The 14,173-nt window shown below is 41.5% G+C and overlaps 1 protein-coding gene across 4 annotated transcripts in view; it reads left to right on the top strand.

The window, feature by feature from the left end:
- Positions 1 to 1,371: 1,371 nt before the first annotated feature.
- The window catches only part of usp53b (ubiquitin specific peptidase 53b), a 32,047-nt gene continuing 19,245 nt past the window's right edge, over positions 1,372 to 14,173 (top strand). For 3 of the 4 annotated variants that reach the window (XM_036136995.1, XM_036136994.1, XM_012849821.3), the window contains exons 1-10: positions 1,372 to 1,485; positions 6,189 to 6,374; positions 6,616 to 6,776; positions 9,521 to 9,613; positions 9,762 to 9,896; positions 10,113 to 10,226; positions 10,400 to 10,482; positions 11,494 to 11,599; positions 13,700 to 13,846; positions 13,966 to 14,115. In XM_036136995.1, the coding sequence (XP_035992888.1) occupies positions 6,335 to 6,374; positions 6,616 to 6,776; positions 9,521 to 9,613; positions 9,762 to 9,896; positions 10,113 to 10,226; positions 10,400 to 10,482; positions 11,494 to 11,599; positions 13,700 to 13,846; positions 13,966 to 14,115 (1,029 nt within the window). In that variant the 5' untranslated portion in view covers positions 1,372 to 1,485; positions 6,189 to 6,334. The remainder of the gene's footprint in view (positions 1,486 to 6,188; positions 6,375 to 6,615; positions 6,777 to 9,520; positions 9,614 to 9,761; positions 9,897 to 10,112; positions 10,227 to 10,399; positions 10,483 to 11,493; positions 11,600 to 13,699; positions 13,847 to 13,965; positions 14,116 to 14,173) is intronic. The other variant, XM_021309153.2, reaches the window with a different exon arrangement.

Here is a 14,173-nt window from a genome sequence, read left to right as displayed (position 1 = left end):
GCACCGTCATGCTGTGGGGATGCTGATTGGAGTTGATGGGAAGATGGAGGGAGCAATCCTAAAAGAAAACCTGCTGTGGGCTGTGAAATACTATGAGGCAGTAGTTCAGATCATACTCCAGTCTTGGTGGGAATGGCCCAGTCAAAGTCCAGAACCTGTGGCAAAACCAAAACATGTTTGAGCCAATGGGAGGAGCCAATGGGAAGAGAGACTGGCAAATAACTAGTATTTAATTATTTAATTATCATTATTTTATCATTATTGTTCATAAGGAAATCAAAGAACCCTCCCCCCCAAAAAAATAAATAAATAAATAAATTCTAAGGGTGTGAATACTTTTGCAAGGCACTGCATTTACCTACCTGTATATCACTTCTTTTTTTTTTTTAAATAGGAACCTCATCCTCACCTTTACTGTATCCTTATATTTTAGGGAGAGGCACAGAAATCCTTTTCGAACAAGACACATGGTTCAGCAGGACTATTGCTGACTGCAGCTTGCATCAGCGTCTTTTAGTCCTCCTGCCTCCACTTATAACCTGCGAAGCTCTGCAGCCTTTCCCCTGCCAGGCTCTCCATCTGCCCCATTTTTTTTTTTTTTTTTTTTTTTTTTTGCAATACCCTGTCTTGCTTACTGCAGCATCAGAGTCCCACATCGACAGTGCAGACTTACAAACGTTAAATGCTCCACAGAGAAAAAAAAAACTGCTAACAAGTCAGTGTTATTTGTACCTTCTTTAAAATATGATTTAAATAAAAAAAGAAAGAAAATGCTGGAATATACCTCTTCTTCTGATGTTTTTTTCTATTTTATTTTATATTTTAGCTTTTACCTTGATATCTGCATGTTGATTTGACATTTTCACTGAGAGGATCTCCAGCAGACAGGAAGGGGCTTTAGTCCCCACACAGTGCTGCATGATTATGAAACCAGCGCGGTCATGTGATGTCTTCTCTCATCACCATCATGACAAGTTGGAAGTCTGACCTTCCTCCGGCTCACAGTTTACCACGCAGGGCGCCGAGGATCGCCATGGAGCGGCAGTGCACCGGAGGCGACGCTAGGGGCGGAGTTTGACCTCTCAAAATTTCAAAACATCCCTAATCCGCGTCGGACATTCTGGCACAGGCCAAGCATCGGTATACAGCGTTTGCAGGCAGCAAAAAAAAAAAAAAAAAAAAAAAAAAGAAAAAAGAAAAAAAAAAGGAGGGGGAGAAATTTCATTTCCTGCACGGTCTCCACCACACCGAGCTTCGGGAAGGAGGAGTTGGGAATGTTGCACGGATAGGAGCGTTGCGCGCTTCCCGGATCCCACATCTGCAGTGATTTCTGCCCCGGTTTCTTATCTGTATTCCTCGGGAGGTGAAGAGGAGCAGGAGGAGGGTGGAAAAAGAAAGTCTCGGGATTCTGCTGCGTTGACAGCTGGGAGGAGAGCGCCCTGCAGCCGTCAGCGCGAAGAGACGCGACCGCCGCCGCTGTTGGAGGTGAGCGCAGCAGCTTATTCTGGAGGCAGGAATGCAAGTTGCGGCATATTTATTTCTGGTGCTGTAGCTGAGCAGGAGCTGGAGCTGGAGGTGGCAATGGGTTCTGCTGGAACACTGGCAAAGCGAGAAGCCCGCAGCGGCGGCGAAGCGCTGGCCGAGGCTTTTACGGGCTTAAAAAAAAAAAAAAAAAGCAGAGAGGATGGTTAAATCCCGGTCAATAAAGTGCGCCTGCCCTGTGCGTGAATCCGAAAGCAGAGATGCTCGCTTCTCTGAGACCTCACAGGCCTTTAAAAGCATCACATGGTAGGTGCTTAACACACCAAGTGATGCTATGTCGGGATATTTGGGTACCAACAGAACATTCTTTGATTAACATGCAGCAGCTAGATGTTCTCCATGTTGCGCTGCTTAGTTGAGTTTCATGTTTACATGCAGGTCGCAGCGTCACAGTTATGTCCTTTGAAAGTTTGTCAACCAACTTTTTATTATTATTATTAATCCAGCTGTTTATTTTAATCACATAGAGCAGAATTCGTTGGGTTAAAAAACAAACAAACCAATTGATGTTATTTATTTTATTAATTTTTTGTTAACCCAGTCCTGGATAAAATGTGTTCTGATCCGACACAACAGGGTTAGATTATGGGTCAAGGTCTGCACTGCCACAGCCCTGGAATAACTAGTTGTTAAAGCAGCATTCAGTGTTGTTTAGTAGGAGTCTATCAGGGACCCACATCTGGACATGGTGATATTTGCCCACCCTACATTCTGTCGGTTTGTGAGGACATCTCCCGTCTATCTTTTTCAAGGTGGCCTCCTCCCCCACAGATTTGCTTCTGGACACTTGCACAAATTCTGCAGCCCTATTTAGTTTCAATGAAGCCACTCTTTTGTTGGTTTACATGCACTTTTGGACGCACTGGGATGCTAAGAAATAAGATCCAGCTTCATCTTCAGCTTTCTTGCCCAACCCCGAAAGGTTTTGGGTTAAAACTGTCTGGAAGTTGGAGCCCTTCATAACTTCATCCACCTTGAATAGAACATCAGGGACATCTTCAAAAAAAAGATACCCCACAGCATGATGCTCCCACCACTCTGCTTGACTCTGGGTATGGTGTTCTGTTGGGCTATGCACAGCTCCTTTTCTGGGCTAAATGTACATTTTAGAATTGTGGCCCAAAAAAATTCCAGTTTAGATCCTCAAGACCGTAACACTTTACCTTACATGAAAAAAAGGGTGAAAATGAATTAGTTTAACAATGTGCACACTTTTCCTATGTGAAGCTTTTTCACCAACATATTAAGTTTGCCTGTAGTTTGAATTGTGGAGGCTAAATGTCACATTAAAGTTTTTTTTTTTTTTTTTGACATTTCAACAGGGTTGTATACATTTTTTAGGTCCATTATTGTAGGTAAAAGTCTAATGTCATGTTATTTGAAAACTTATGTTATTTAGTGTGAACTAAAGTAATCAAAACAACACACTGCACATTTCTACATTTCTTCTTTTTGCCACCTTCTGATTGTTTATTCCATTGCTGTGAAAGAGGTTTAGTGACATCTGAGCAGGTCGCTGTATAGTTTGAAATGTATGTCTGTGATTAACGACGAGCCTTTCGCTTTTTGTCTAATCCACCAGAGTAAGTCCCACAGCATAGACCAGGAATTTAGGTTAAAGAAATAACTCAGCTGTTTTTTGTGTGATGCAGGTCACACTTAGAGGCTGTTGTTTCTTCAGTAATACTCTGACTACCAATTATATTGTAAGATAAATACAAACAAATAACAATTTTGCTGTGTTCCATTTGTTCTCCGAAGTCGAATTTCCGACCTCCGAGTTTGAAATCTCAGCTGGAACACCCCCTAAAGTCGGAATAATGAGCCGGAAAGTCGATGCAACAGGACCGTACCCGACTTCCGCTATTAAATGGCTGCTGCTTGCAGCAACGTTGAGTAAAACTTCATACCTTGACTGTTTTAAGCAGTTGTCTATTATTAAGTAACATTTAGTCAATCACACAGGTGCTACATTTCAATGTTCACAAGACGGGTATTTTCAGCCGTCTTTATGTGCTCAAAATACAGCATAGTGTTATAGTTATTGTTTTAACAATAATAGTATAGTTTTAACAGTAGTGGCTAAACGAGCAATGAAGAATCACCACCTGTTGTTTTTTTTAAGGTTTCATGTTTAGTTGAACAGTTCAGCAAGGATTTATAAAAGGCAAGATTTTGAAATAAAATGTGCCTTTAAATGTTAAATGTTCGGTGACTCATGTTGGCTGTATTTGTACACTTAACAATGGCTTTGGTGCCAGCATCCATGTTTTTTCCTACTGTCAGACCAGCGAGAAACTGGAACACAATAAGTCGGAGTTGATGTATTTTCCGACCTCTCAGTTTTGAGTTCTGAGGTAAATAGAATGCAGCCTGAGATCTTTGCTTTATCAAAACATTCTACAGAGAAGCACAAAATAAATATATATATTGAAAGCTTCCAGTACAAGATAAGGCACATGCTAGTGAACCAGGATCTAGTAGTGGTGGCTAAACTTTGTTCCGTTTTGTCTCTAAAGTCAAAACTTCAATCGAGGAATGACCGCAAACCCAACTTAACTATGCATATGTATTTGCTAACTAATGCGCACACTGACCAAGCTAGCAGCTATTAGCGATGCAAGCTAATAACAACATATTTGTCTGCATTTTATGCTTTCAAACATTATTAGCTACATGTTAAACCACAGATGGTTGAACAGTACTGTGAATGTAAAGGTTTTTCTGAGACACAAATTGTAATGAGAGCACCTAAACTGCAGGTTTTAGCCCGCTACATTTTATAAACAACATAGCCATATTGGATTTTAAGGTCTGGTTAATGAGAAACCTCCAACTTTCCCACTTTGAATTTCCCATTCAGCGGGACCGCTCTGTTCATTTCTCCAACTAGAAGCAAGGCAAGAAAGGATCATACATTTAATGGGATAGTTATACATTTTTCAAGTGAGACTTGTTTAAAACCTTGTAAGCACCAAATATCACACCTGGAGTATTGCATTCTCTTGCCTTATTTATTATGAATAAGTCTAGATTAGTTGGTCTCAGAGGCTAAAGTTAACATCCAGTCGCAATGGGGGAATAGGAGCAAGGCAGTCTTCCACCATCTCAAAACTGCACCAACTTCAAAGAGGTCACAGTGGGTCATGCAAACTCTATTTCTTGGACTTTTAATGTGTTGCCATATCAGCCGGTGATTGTTAATGCTGGAGGTAGGAGGCAGTGTGCCACCAATGGTCTTCCTGAGTGAAACAACTGAGAAGAGAACACATAAGCCATTTCCAGTCAAAGTATCCATCTGAGGTGAAAATAAATTGGTGTAAATTACAAAGTAATCTGGATATGCTATTTGACTGCCTTGTTTTTTGTTATTGTCAACTACCGTATTTTTTCGAGTTGGTAGCTACTCTTACCAGAAAAGTTTTACAATAACTGATGCACCTTTTCCTACTTTTGGCACCTTCTTCTGACTATTGATTGACTATTGAGCCGATGTGACAAGTAAATTTCTCCAACGTGAGATCAATAAAGCCTATCTTATCTTATCTTATCTTATCTTATCTTATCTTATCTTATCTTACATGTACTATTCTTAGCAAATGTTTGACACAAAAGGCGAATTGAATGTTGCAATGTCTCCAAGCTCCAGAGTAAATAGCCATCGTTTTCTCTGTAAATAACCATTCAATGCGAACGTAACAATGGTTTAAATGTTGATAAAATGGCATTTGTCATTGTGGTTTTTTTTAATGTGACGGAAGTCTCCTTTGCTTTTGGCCCCTATTGGCATAATTTTATACGGTCTGTAAAATAATTTCCCCTGTGAAGCAATGCATGTTTTTCTATATCAGAGTAATTATTTAACAAACAAATAAACTAAACTTTTAAAAAAGAGAATTTTTCTGTTTCATAGCAAGATTCCCATTTTCATTCTCAGATGTTAATCTGATTTTTATCTTATACTTTAAAAGTCTAGGTTGCTTAAAAATGTGCTCAGCATGCCTCAAAACTATGTTTCTGCAGTCAGATTTAATGGCTGTTTTCCGAAATATCTTCTGCTCTTGTTAGAATTCTGCTTCTCTCAATCAAGCTTCATCATTTGTGGCTAAAACCTCATCGCTCAACCTCTCTGCTTGCAGATGTTTTTTTCGGAGATGAACTCCATGAGCTAAAGAGTCGTGGCCCAAAGAACGTAGTGATGGAAAAGTTGCATTGTCGTCCTATTGGCTGAAACGGTTTGCAGACAGAATTACCACGTTGCTCCAAGAGGGAGGGAGCAAATAAATCATGCAAACAGAGATTACAGATTACAGAATGCAGTTTTTAACCTCAAAGAGGAAGTTTGGGAGCGTGCTGCAGTAGCAGAGGATTTCTGAACACGAGGCATTCAATTTGAGCTCAGACAGCCGCTGTTAAGAGGAAACAAAGCTTATTTACAAGCAATGATGAGTTTTATCAAGTTTGAGAGCAGAATTTTGAACGAGAGCAGTGTGTTATCTGTAAATGCTCTTAAATGGTAGATGGATGCTCTAAAGTTTCCCATATAATCCTAAATGTGTAAGCATCAGCATGTTGTTGGTTGTATGGCTGCCTTATGGTTTTAAAACGGTTTAAATGAAGTCCAGCTCTTCCTCTCTTCCCTACAGCTGCTGTTCAATGCCGAGTAGCACGCGTCTGAGAATGCCCTGTGGCTGATCCTGGACATGCTTTCCACGAACCGCCGTGGTGGTGCGTGGGGGTGAAATGGACGGAGCCAGCGGCCAAACCCAACAACCTGCTCCCATGTTCCAGCATGTCCGGCTGCAGCAAGTCTCCCGCCAACTCCGGGGAAGGTTGGTGACAGACCAGCAGACCCAATATTTAGGTTACAGACATAATGAACAGTGTTTAAGATGGACCAGATTGATAATCCGATGGCCCTGCCGTGTCTCGAATCAATTCCCTTTTCATGTCATAAAAATGAAAGCTCTTGTATTTCCAGGATGCATGCTCAGCGGGGATGAAACACTATTACAGTACACAGCGTTAACCCGTGAATCGCTTCAACATATGCAAAGAGGGGTTTTTCTTTAGCTGCAGGTTCTAACTCCATGGCATGGGTGAAGAAGTTCAAAAAAACCGGAGGAGGCCTGAAGAAGTCCTACCAACCTGGGAGCATGGTGTCCCTCGCTCTGACTAAAGGTCTGCTGAACGAGCCCGGCCAGAACAGCTGCTTCCTCAACAGCGCTGTTCAGGTAAGAATCACCGTTTGCGTTTTTCCTATCCCCTAAAAGGAATGAGTATGGTACTGCTTGTTTAACGACGTTGTAGCAATGAGGCTCTGACTTGTTGTGGGAGTCCTCACACACACACCGGCGTTTCAAAGGTAATTGGCCTGAAAATTGCTGAAAGCTGAGTGAGCTGGTACGTCTTGCGTTAAGAGTTGTGTGGGTTCGGCTGTGGTTGCAGGCTTTGTGCAGTGCGCAGAAGCTGAGACCCACCAATCGATTGACCGGTGTCCAAAATCAGTCGTGCTTCAGCTTGATCAGCCGGGACGGCCAATCAGTCAGCCAGAGTCCAATATAGTTGACTCTGTCAAATGAACCTATGCACAGCAGTTTGGATATCACTGAAGTCAGTCTTTGTAATGTCTGCACTGCAAAAACGGATCTAAAAATAAGTAAAATGCTCTTAAAGTTAGTGTATTTGTCCTTGATCTGAGCAGGTAAATTAGGTTATTTGCCAATGGAATGAGTATTTTGACCCCTAAAATGAGATAATTAGACATCCTGCACCTTAAATAAGATTATGAATAAGATAGAAGAGATAAGATATTCTTTATTGATCTCACATTGGAGAAATTCACTTGTCACATCGGCTCAATAGTCAGATGAGTGAAGATGAGTTGTTCCTATTTTAAGTGCAAAAATCTTATTCCATTGGCAAATCATCTTATTTACCTGCTCAAATCAAGGACAAATGCACTCATTTTAAGAACATTTTACTTATTTTTAGTTCCGCTTTTGCAGTGTGGCAGAGTTGGGGTTTTAAACAGAAACTTATTAAGACAATTAAAACCAGCCAAACGCTTCTAGCGTTTGTTTTTTCGTTAAATAAAGAGTCTTTTTGCAGCCGACACTCACAGGTGAGGCTGGACAACTAGTCTGATGGTGAGCAGTCTTTTGGATCAAAAGAGATATTTAAATCAACTGAACAAAAAAAGTAAATAAATAAAGAATAGGGCAAAAATATCCAGTTTTTTTTTCCAAAATCACTGGTGTCACAATCCTTTGTAACTCTAACAGTTTTCTAAGCATTTTGTAATTTATGCATTTACTGTGTTAGTGTTAGAGAGCTAGCAGGAAACAGTAGCACCAGGGGCCCGCCAAGTCTCCTTAACAGCCATCCGACACCATCATTGACTTATTATTGGGGAGGCAGGGCAGCGTTCATTGTACTCATATCTCAAGTGTGACGCGTGGAGTTTACCAATCCCCTCTGGGACTTTAACAGGAACAGTTAGCATTGGTCAGATGAGACTGAAGGGAAACGCACGGGGAGGACCTCATTGAGAGGACGTTTGTCAGCTGGCAGAAGAGATTCCTGGAGTTCAGTCATGTGCAGTTTGAGCAAAAGCGTGGGTTGTTTTTTGACATTTTCTACGTGTGTTTTGCCCATCCGATGGAGCTCCTGCTGGCGTGAAAAACTAAGCATTGCTTTGTGGGAAAGCATCTCATGCCCACTTTTAGGTAAGGTGGAGAATATGTGTTGCCCTGGGGATGTCTTTCCCAAAGGCGCTGGAATCATGTCATCATGAAATGCTCTGAAACCCCTGGAGATTTTTAATTTACGGAAAGTCTGGTGGATTCCACCGCAAACTGAAAATAGGTCATGACTCAGCAGTTAAAGAGAAATTTGTATTTGGTCAATTGTGTCTTTGGTGTTGCAAAGCATCTTGTGAATAAATCATATACCACTGGAAAGTCTGTGTATTTCCATTTGAAAGGGACATATAATGCAAATTCCACATTTTTACCTGTTAAATACATTTTGTTGTGTACTTGGAGTCTCTAGGAGTTGCATAGATATCTTTGTATTCTTTTTGGGTCATATTTTTTCAAACCGTGCAGTTTTTTTGTTTAATAATGACGTCACAGTATTTGCTAAACAAGGTCATGAACATCTGACCAATACCAATTTAGCAAATCCACCGTTTTTATGTTTTTCGCTGCGATTCTGTAGTCCAAGCTCAAGGATGGCGACGCTTCAAGTGTTTAAGTGAAAATGTTTGGTTGTTGGGTGTATGAACCCACACAATTCATTACAGTCCACCAGCAAACTACATAAATGGCCGAACGGGGTGGCGTGGAATGCTCTGCGACCTGGAGGGCGGGGGGCAGGATGTGAAGTGGCTCCTTTAGATTTAAAGAGACGGCACAAAAACAAGTTGCTCTCAGATGAACCTCCGGACAGAAGCAAAAGAGGAGCTGTGGAGCGACAATAACGAGGGATTCAAACCAAAGCATGGCAGTTCCATTGTATATATAGACCACAACTGAATGATTTCAGTGTGAAAAATAAGATATTAAAAAGAATGATATGTCCCCTGTGTAAGAGAACTTAATTTGTTGGTTGAGCAGCAGAATTGAGTGGGGTACGTCCATGAAATAATTACCAAGTCCTCTATTCCAAAGCCAAACAGTTTATTCTGCTGTTAACTATTGTTTTTGTGCCGTGAGACACGACACTCAACCACTACAGCCTGGCATCTCCTCCTCATGCCGATCACTAGCTTGGTCAGACGTTACTGTGGGGGTGCATCATATTCCTAAATCAGTCTGGCATAAACAGTATCCCATAGCTGATCCCACAGGTCAGCCGCACTGAGGTCGGGACTCCGTTCATCGCAGCCATTTCACTTATCAATTTAAGGGCTGTAAGTTCTTTGAAGAAAGCAATCTTTGTTTTTCTTCACCGATCTCCTGTTGAACGTCCACAGGTGCTCTGGCAGCTGGACATTTTCAGGAGGAGTCTGAGGCAGCTCTCTGGACACTTTTGTCTCGGTGATTCCTGTATTTTCTGCGCATTGAAGGTAATTTCACATCCAGATTATGGTAGAGAAATCCTCTTTTAGCTGAGTACGTTAAGTTTTGTAGTGATCGTTCTTCTTCAGCTCTATGCGTCATTTGACGACGTATGAACATTTCTCGCCACTAAACTGTTGCTTTTGGCTCTTTCAGAGCATATTCAACCAGTTCCAGCAGAGCAGAGAGCGAGTGCTGCCCTCTGACAGCCTGCGAAACGCCCTCGCTGAAACCTTTAAGAACGAGCAGCGTTTCCAACTGGGCCTGATGGACGACGCTGCTGAGTGCTTTGTACGCCGTCGCTTTGGCTTTTATACAACACAATATTTCAAGGACCTTTCTCCCTATCTTTGTGTATTAAAATACTATGCTTGTCTTTGGCATTTTGCTTTATATTTAAATGGTGGTGTAGGAGAGGAGAGCAATACTTCAGGCTTTGTTTTTTGTTTTTTTACCTTATGCAGGAATTTGATGTCTTTTTAATCTGCTCCTGTTTTGCACAATTAGGAAAATATCCTGGAGCGCATCCATTTGCACATCGTTTCCGACACAGCGACCGATGCTTGCTCATCCAAATCTTGCATCACCCATCAGAAGTTTGCTATGATGCTTTACGAACAGGTAACTGGAGTCATCTGCACAGGATGAGCGCACACTCAATGCTTTAGGTTAAATCGCAAATACTGTGTAGAACAATGTAAGCGTGTATAGATCTTACAGCTAAATGTGAAATTAGCCTTCAAAGTCCATCTGTAATTTACACATTAAAATGGTTTCAATCTGTTGTTCTGCAGTTTGTGTGCCGTTGTTGCGGCGCTTCTTCAGACCCACACCCGTTCACAGAGTTCGTTCACTATGTGTCAACCACGGCTTTATGGTGAGTACCTGTGTTCTTCCACTTTTATTCCGAACTCAGTTTGCACCAGTGATACTTAAGTAAGTTTGGCCTTTGCAGTATTGTTTACATCTGTTGAATTCTCACATGTTCATTCATGTAAACTGTGTTTTAATGCATCTGGGATCTACGGAAAGCTGATCTCATTCACATATTTTCGCGTTTTATTTGTTGCAAAGCAAAGCAAGGTTGCAAATGCAAAGAGCCTTTGATGTTTAGTAATATTTAAATCTGGCCACCCCTTAAAACTCTGCTAGATTGTTGTTGCTTTTTAATAAACTCTTCATTTAGTTTTAACCCCTCAGCAGAAACAATCGTCTCCCAGGTAATTTAAAGACCAGCTTTGTGCTGTTATTTTTGGCTTTACTTCACCGTACAACATCAGAGAGCCAAGTTCGACTTTATTGGTTGAGCCTTACCCCTCATTCACACAGACCCGTCATCTGTGCGTTTACCTGTCTGTCACAAATGGCAGCCATTCTAGTCAATGCAGTAGTTCCCACCACATCCATGGCTCTGTGGTATCGTCGACTGTCAGAAATACAGATCAAGTCTATTTTTGACGGATGACGGAGCAAAATATGTACATTTCTGAAAAAAAAAAAAAAAACACGAGCCAGACAGGAAGTCAGACAGTCTGCAACATTTATGCTCCATTCGGCTTTTCCTCCGAAGTCGTACTATTCTCCTAGACTCTAGAGGGCAGCGTTGTGCTGCTACGCCAAGCGTACCACACCCTAAAAGTGGAAAACACAGTTGTTTCCAACATTTTACTTTCTTACTTTCGACAATTTGTTGATCGCAGTGATCTTTAATGGCCGAAGAGTTTTCACACCGGATTTCTGAATTACAACAACAAAAAACAAGCAGCACAAACTTAATTCTTATAAATTCAGACCCAAATGCAAAAGTACTTTCATAAATGTTTTTTGAGATGATTCTGTGGATTGACCGCAGACAGCCTGTAATCCATCAGTCGGCCTCTGTGCTCAGCCAACAGGTTGATCGGACGCTGGGGAAGAACGAGCGGCTCAGGTCGGACATGTTCGGGGAGCTGCTGCAGGCGGCCAACAGCACCGGTGACCTGCGAAGCTGCCCCGTATGTTATGCTTTTACTGCCTTTCTAAAAAAGGATATACAGTCACGTTACATGAATTCAAATGTGCACTCCGATGTAGCTCTTTTATAAGATTGTCTTTTGAAAATAACATCCTTTTTTTATCAAGCCCACATTTTACAGACCTACTCAGTAAATTAAAACCTTATAGGAAAGTTAATTTATTCAATAACTCCATCACCAAGTGAAACACTTTATTTTGATTAATTACTTCTTTATTTCTGTCAAATATGGGGATTTCTCCGCTTAAAGCTAGTGAAAACACAAAATTTAAGAATAGAGTGTTACATCAAACAGAAATGTGGGCTTATGTCCATGTACAAGTATGTCCAATACCTGCTTAAACGTGGCTATTTTCAAAAGGCCCTTTCAGTCTGACATACGAGCCTCATCAGAACGTATATTCTAAGTTACTGGATATGTCTGTATATTTTAATATCAGTTAGCTCGATATTTCTGTTCAGCTGTTGAGATAAACGTCCAGCTGAATTACTGCTAAAAGCCTGTATATTAATGGTGGCTAAGAATGAATAATTTAGGCGATCACTTTAACGGTTTTGCGGTGACCTAAGATGAACACAGAAAGGATCGTTGCAGTGGTGCACCGTACGGTCTGGGTTTCCCACTTGTGTGCGACTCAGGGGCTGGAAGGAGACGGTGCAAGGCTAGAAATGGAGTTAAGGGTTTATTCCTGTTTTTCTCTCCTCTGTATTCGCTCCCTTTGCCTTCCCTTTCAGTTTGTATTAGTTTAGTGGAGCTTACTGCTTTGTTCCCCTGAACAAACCCATGAATCGTCCTGAATCTCCTTCAGCTGCAGTCTGCTCTTAATGAAATGGGTTTCCCTGCTCTGTGTCCCTTTGCTATCCTCCTGGTAGTATATGTTTATATATATTTGATCGCATTTCACTGGAACATACGTTAACTTGTAGATTAATAACTAATTTCTTCCCTGTTTTCATTTGGGAGTTTATATTCTAGCAGGAAGCTAATAAATGTCTTCATTGAGGCAAAGTAAAGAAACACACACTGACACGAAATTGTGTTTCTTCTACAAAAGGCATTTGGATTTCCTGTGACACTGAATTTAGTGGAGCAAGAGGGTCTCGACAACATTAAGCTTGTTAATTTGTAACAAATTTCCTGTAAGTCTACTAAAACTAAGATACGTGTTTGTTTGTTTTTTTATGGTTGTCGGTTTAGATAACCTTAAAATATGTACTGAGGGAAGCAGGCGACTTGTGATTGAATACAAACTGCAACTTACCGAGCCGTCGGAGTGCCAACGCACGGAACAAGGTGTGCTTAGGCAGAGGCTGGGCAGCAGAGCACGACTTAGAGCCGACCCGCAGGACAGAACCGCACCGCTGCTGTGTATAGATCATTTACATGCAAATATGCAGCATGGAAGCAGGCAGTTAATACAGTAGATTTCTGTTTTCCTTTTTGACCTTTAACTAATCCAGCTGGACGTATTAGCAATGTTTACATCCCTCTGACATCTTTCCATCCAGATGACAATTTTGTGAAGTTATCTGTCATACACTGCAAAAATAGACCTAAAAATAAGAAATTCTTTCTTGAAATTAAACTATTTTTCCTTGATTTGAGCAGGTAAATAGGACTAATTACCAATGGAATAAAATTTTTGCACTTAAAATAGAAACAACTCATCTCCATCATCTTATTTCAAGTGCAGTATATCTAATTATCCTATTTTAGGGGTAAAAATACTCATTCCATTGGCAAATAATCTTATTTACCTGCTCAAATCAAGGGCAAATACATTCATTTCAAGAAAATGTTACATATTTTTAGTTCTCTTTCTCTTTCTACTCTTACCCGTAGTAGAAAGATGTCATGTGAACACGCGCCTGTTGGAAAGTAAGGTAACGAGCAGTCAGACATACACCGACCGTTTTCCCTGACTTCAGCTGTTTAAAGCAACTCAAGCTGAACATGCGCGCGTAAATGCACGGTTTCAACTGTGTGTGAAATAAGAAATCCCTGCGAACCGGATTGTTTTCCTGTCAATGCATCGGCGTTGCTGCGAATGTCCCTGTTTTCTGCCCACGTGTTTTGCAGAGCGACTGCGGTCAGAGCATTAAGATTCGCCGAGTTCTCATGAACTGTCCAGAGATCGTCACCATCGGGTTTGTGTGGGACGCCGAGCAGTCGGATCTCACGGACGACGTCATCAGGTCCCTCGGCCCCCGTTTGAACTTGTGCGGGGTAAGAGCAGAGAAAGCCGAGTCGCGTCACTGACCGCCTCTAAAGACCAAATAACAAATGGGAATTCCTGTGGCGAATGTTAGCGGTGACAACAGGCGATCGAATGTGCTGTCTTTCAGCTTTTCAACCGAGTCACCGATGAAAACGCCAAACGGAGCGAGCTACACCTGGTGGGGATGATCTGCTTCTCCAGCAAACATTACTCAGCCTTTGCCTATCACACCAAATCTTCTAAATGGATGTTTTTCGACGATGCCACCGTAAAGGAGGTCAGGATGTCCGCCGTTAAAACCTTTTTCCCGTCCTCCGCTGTGACCGTTATGTGTG

The sequence above is a fragment of the Fundulus heteroclitus genome, chromosome 5 (assembly GCF_011125445.2).
Source record: "Fundulus heteroclitus isolate FHET01 chromosome 5, MU-UCD_Fhet_4.1, whole genome shotgun sequence".
NCBI classification, from domain to species: domain Eukaryota; kingdom Metazoa; phylum Chordata; class Actinopteri; order Cyprinodontiformes; family Fundulidae; genus Fundulus; species Fundulus heteroclitus.
This window is presented reverse-complemented; position numbering and strand designations above follow the sequence as displayed.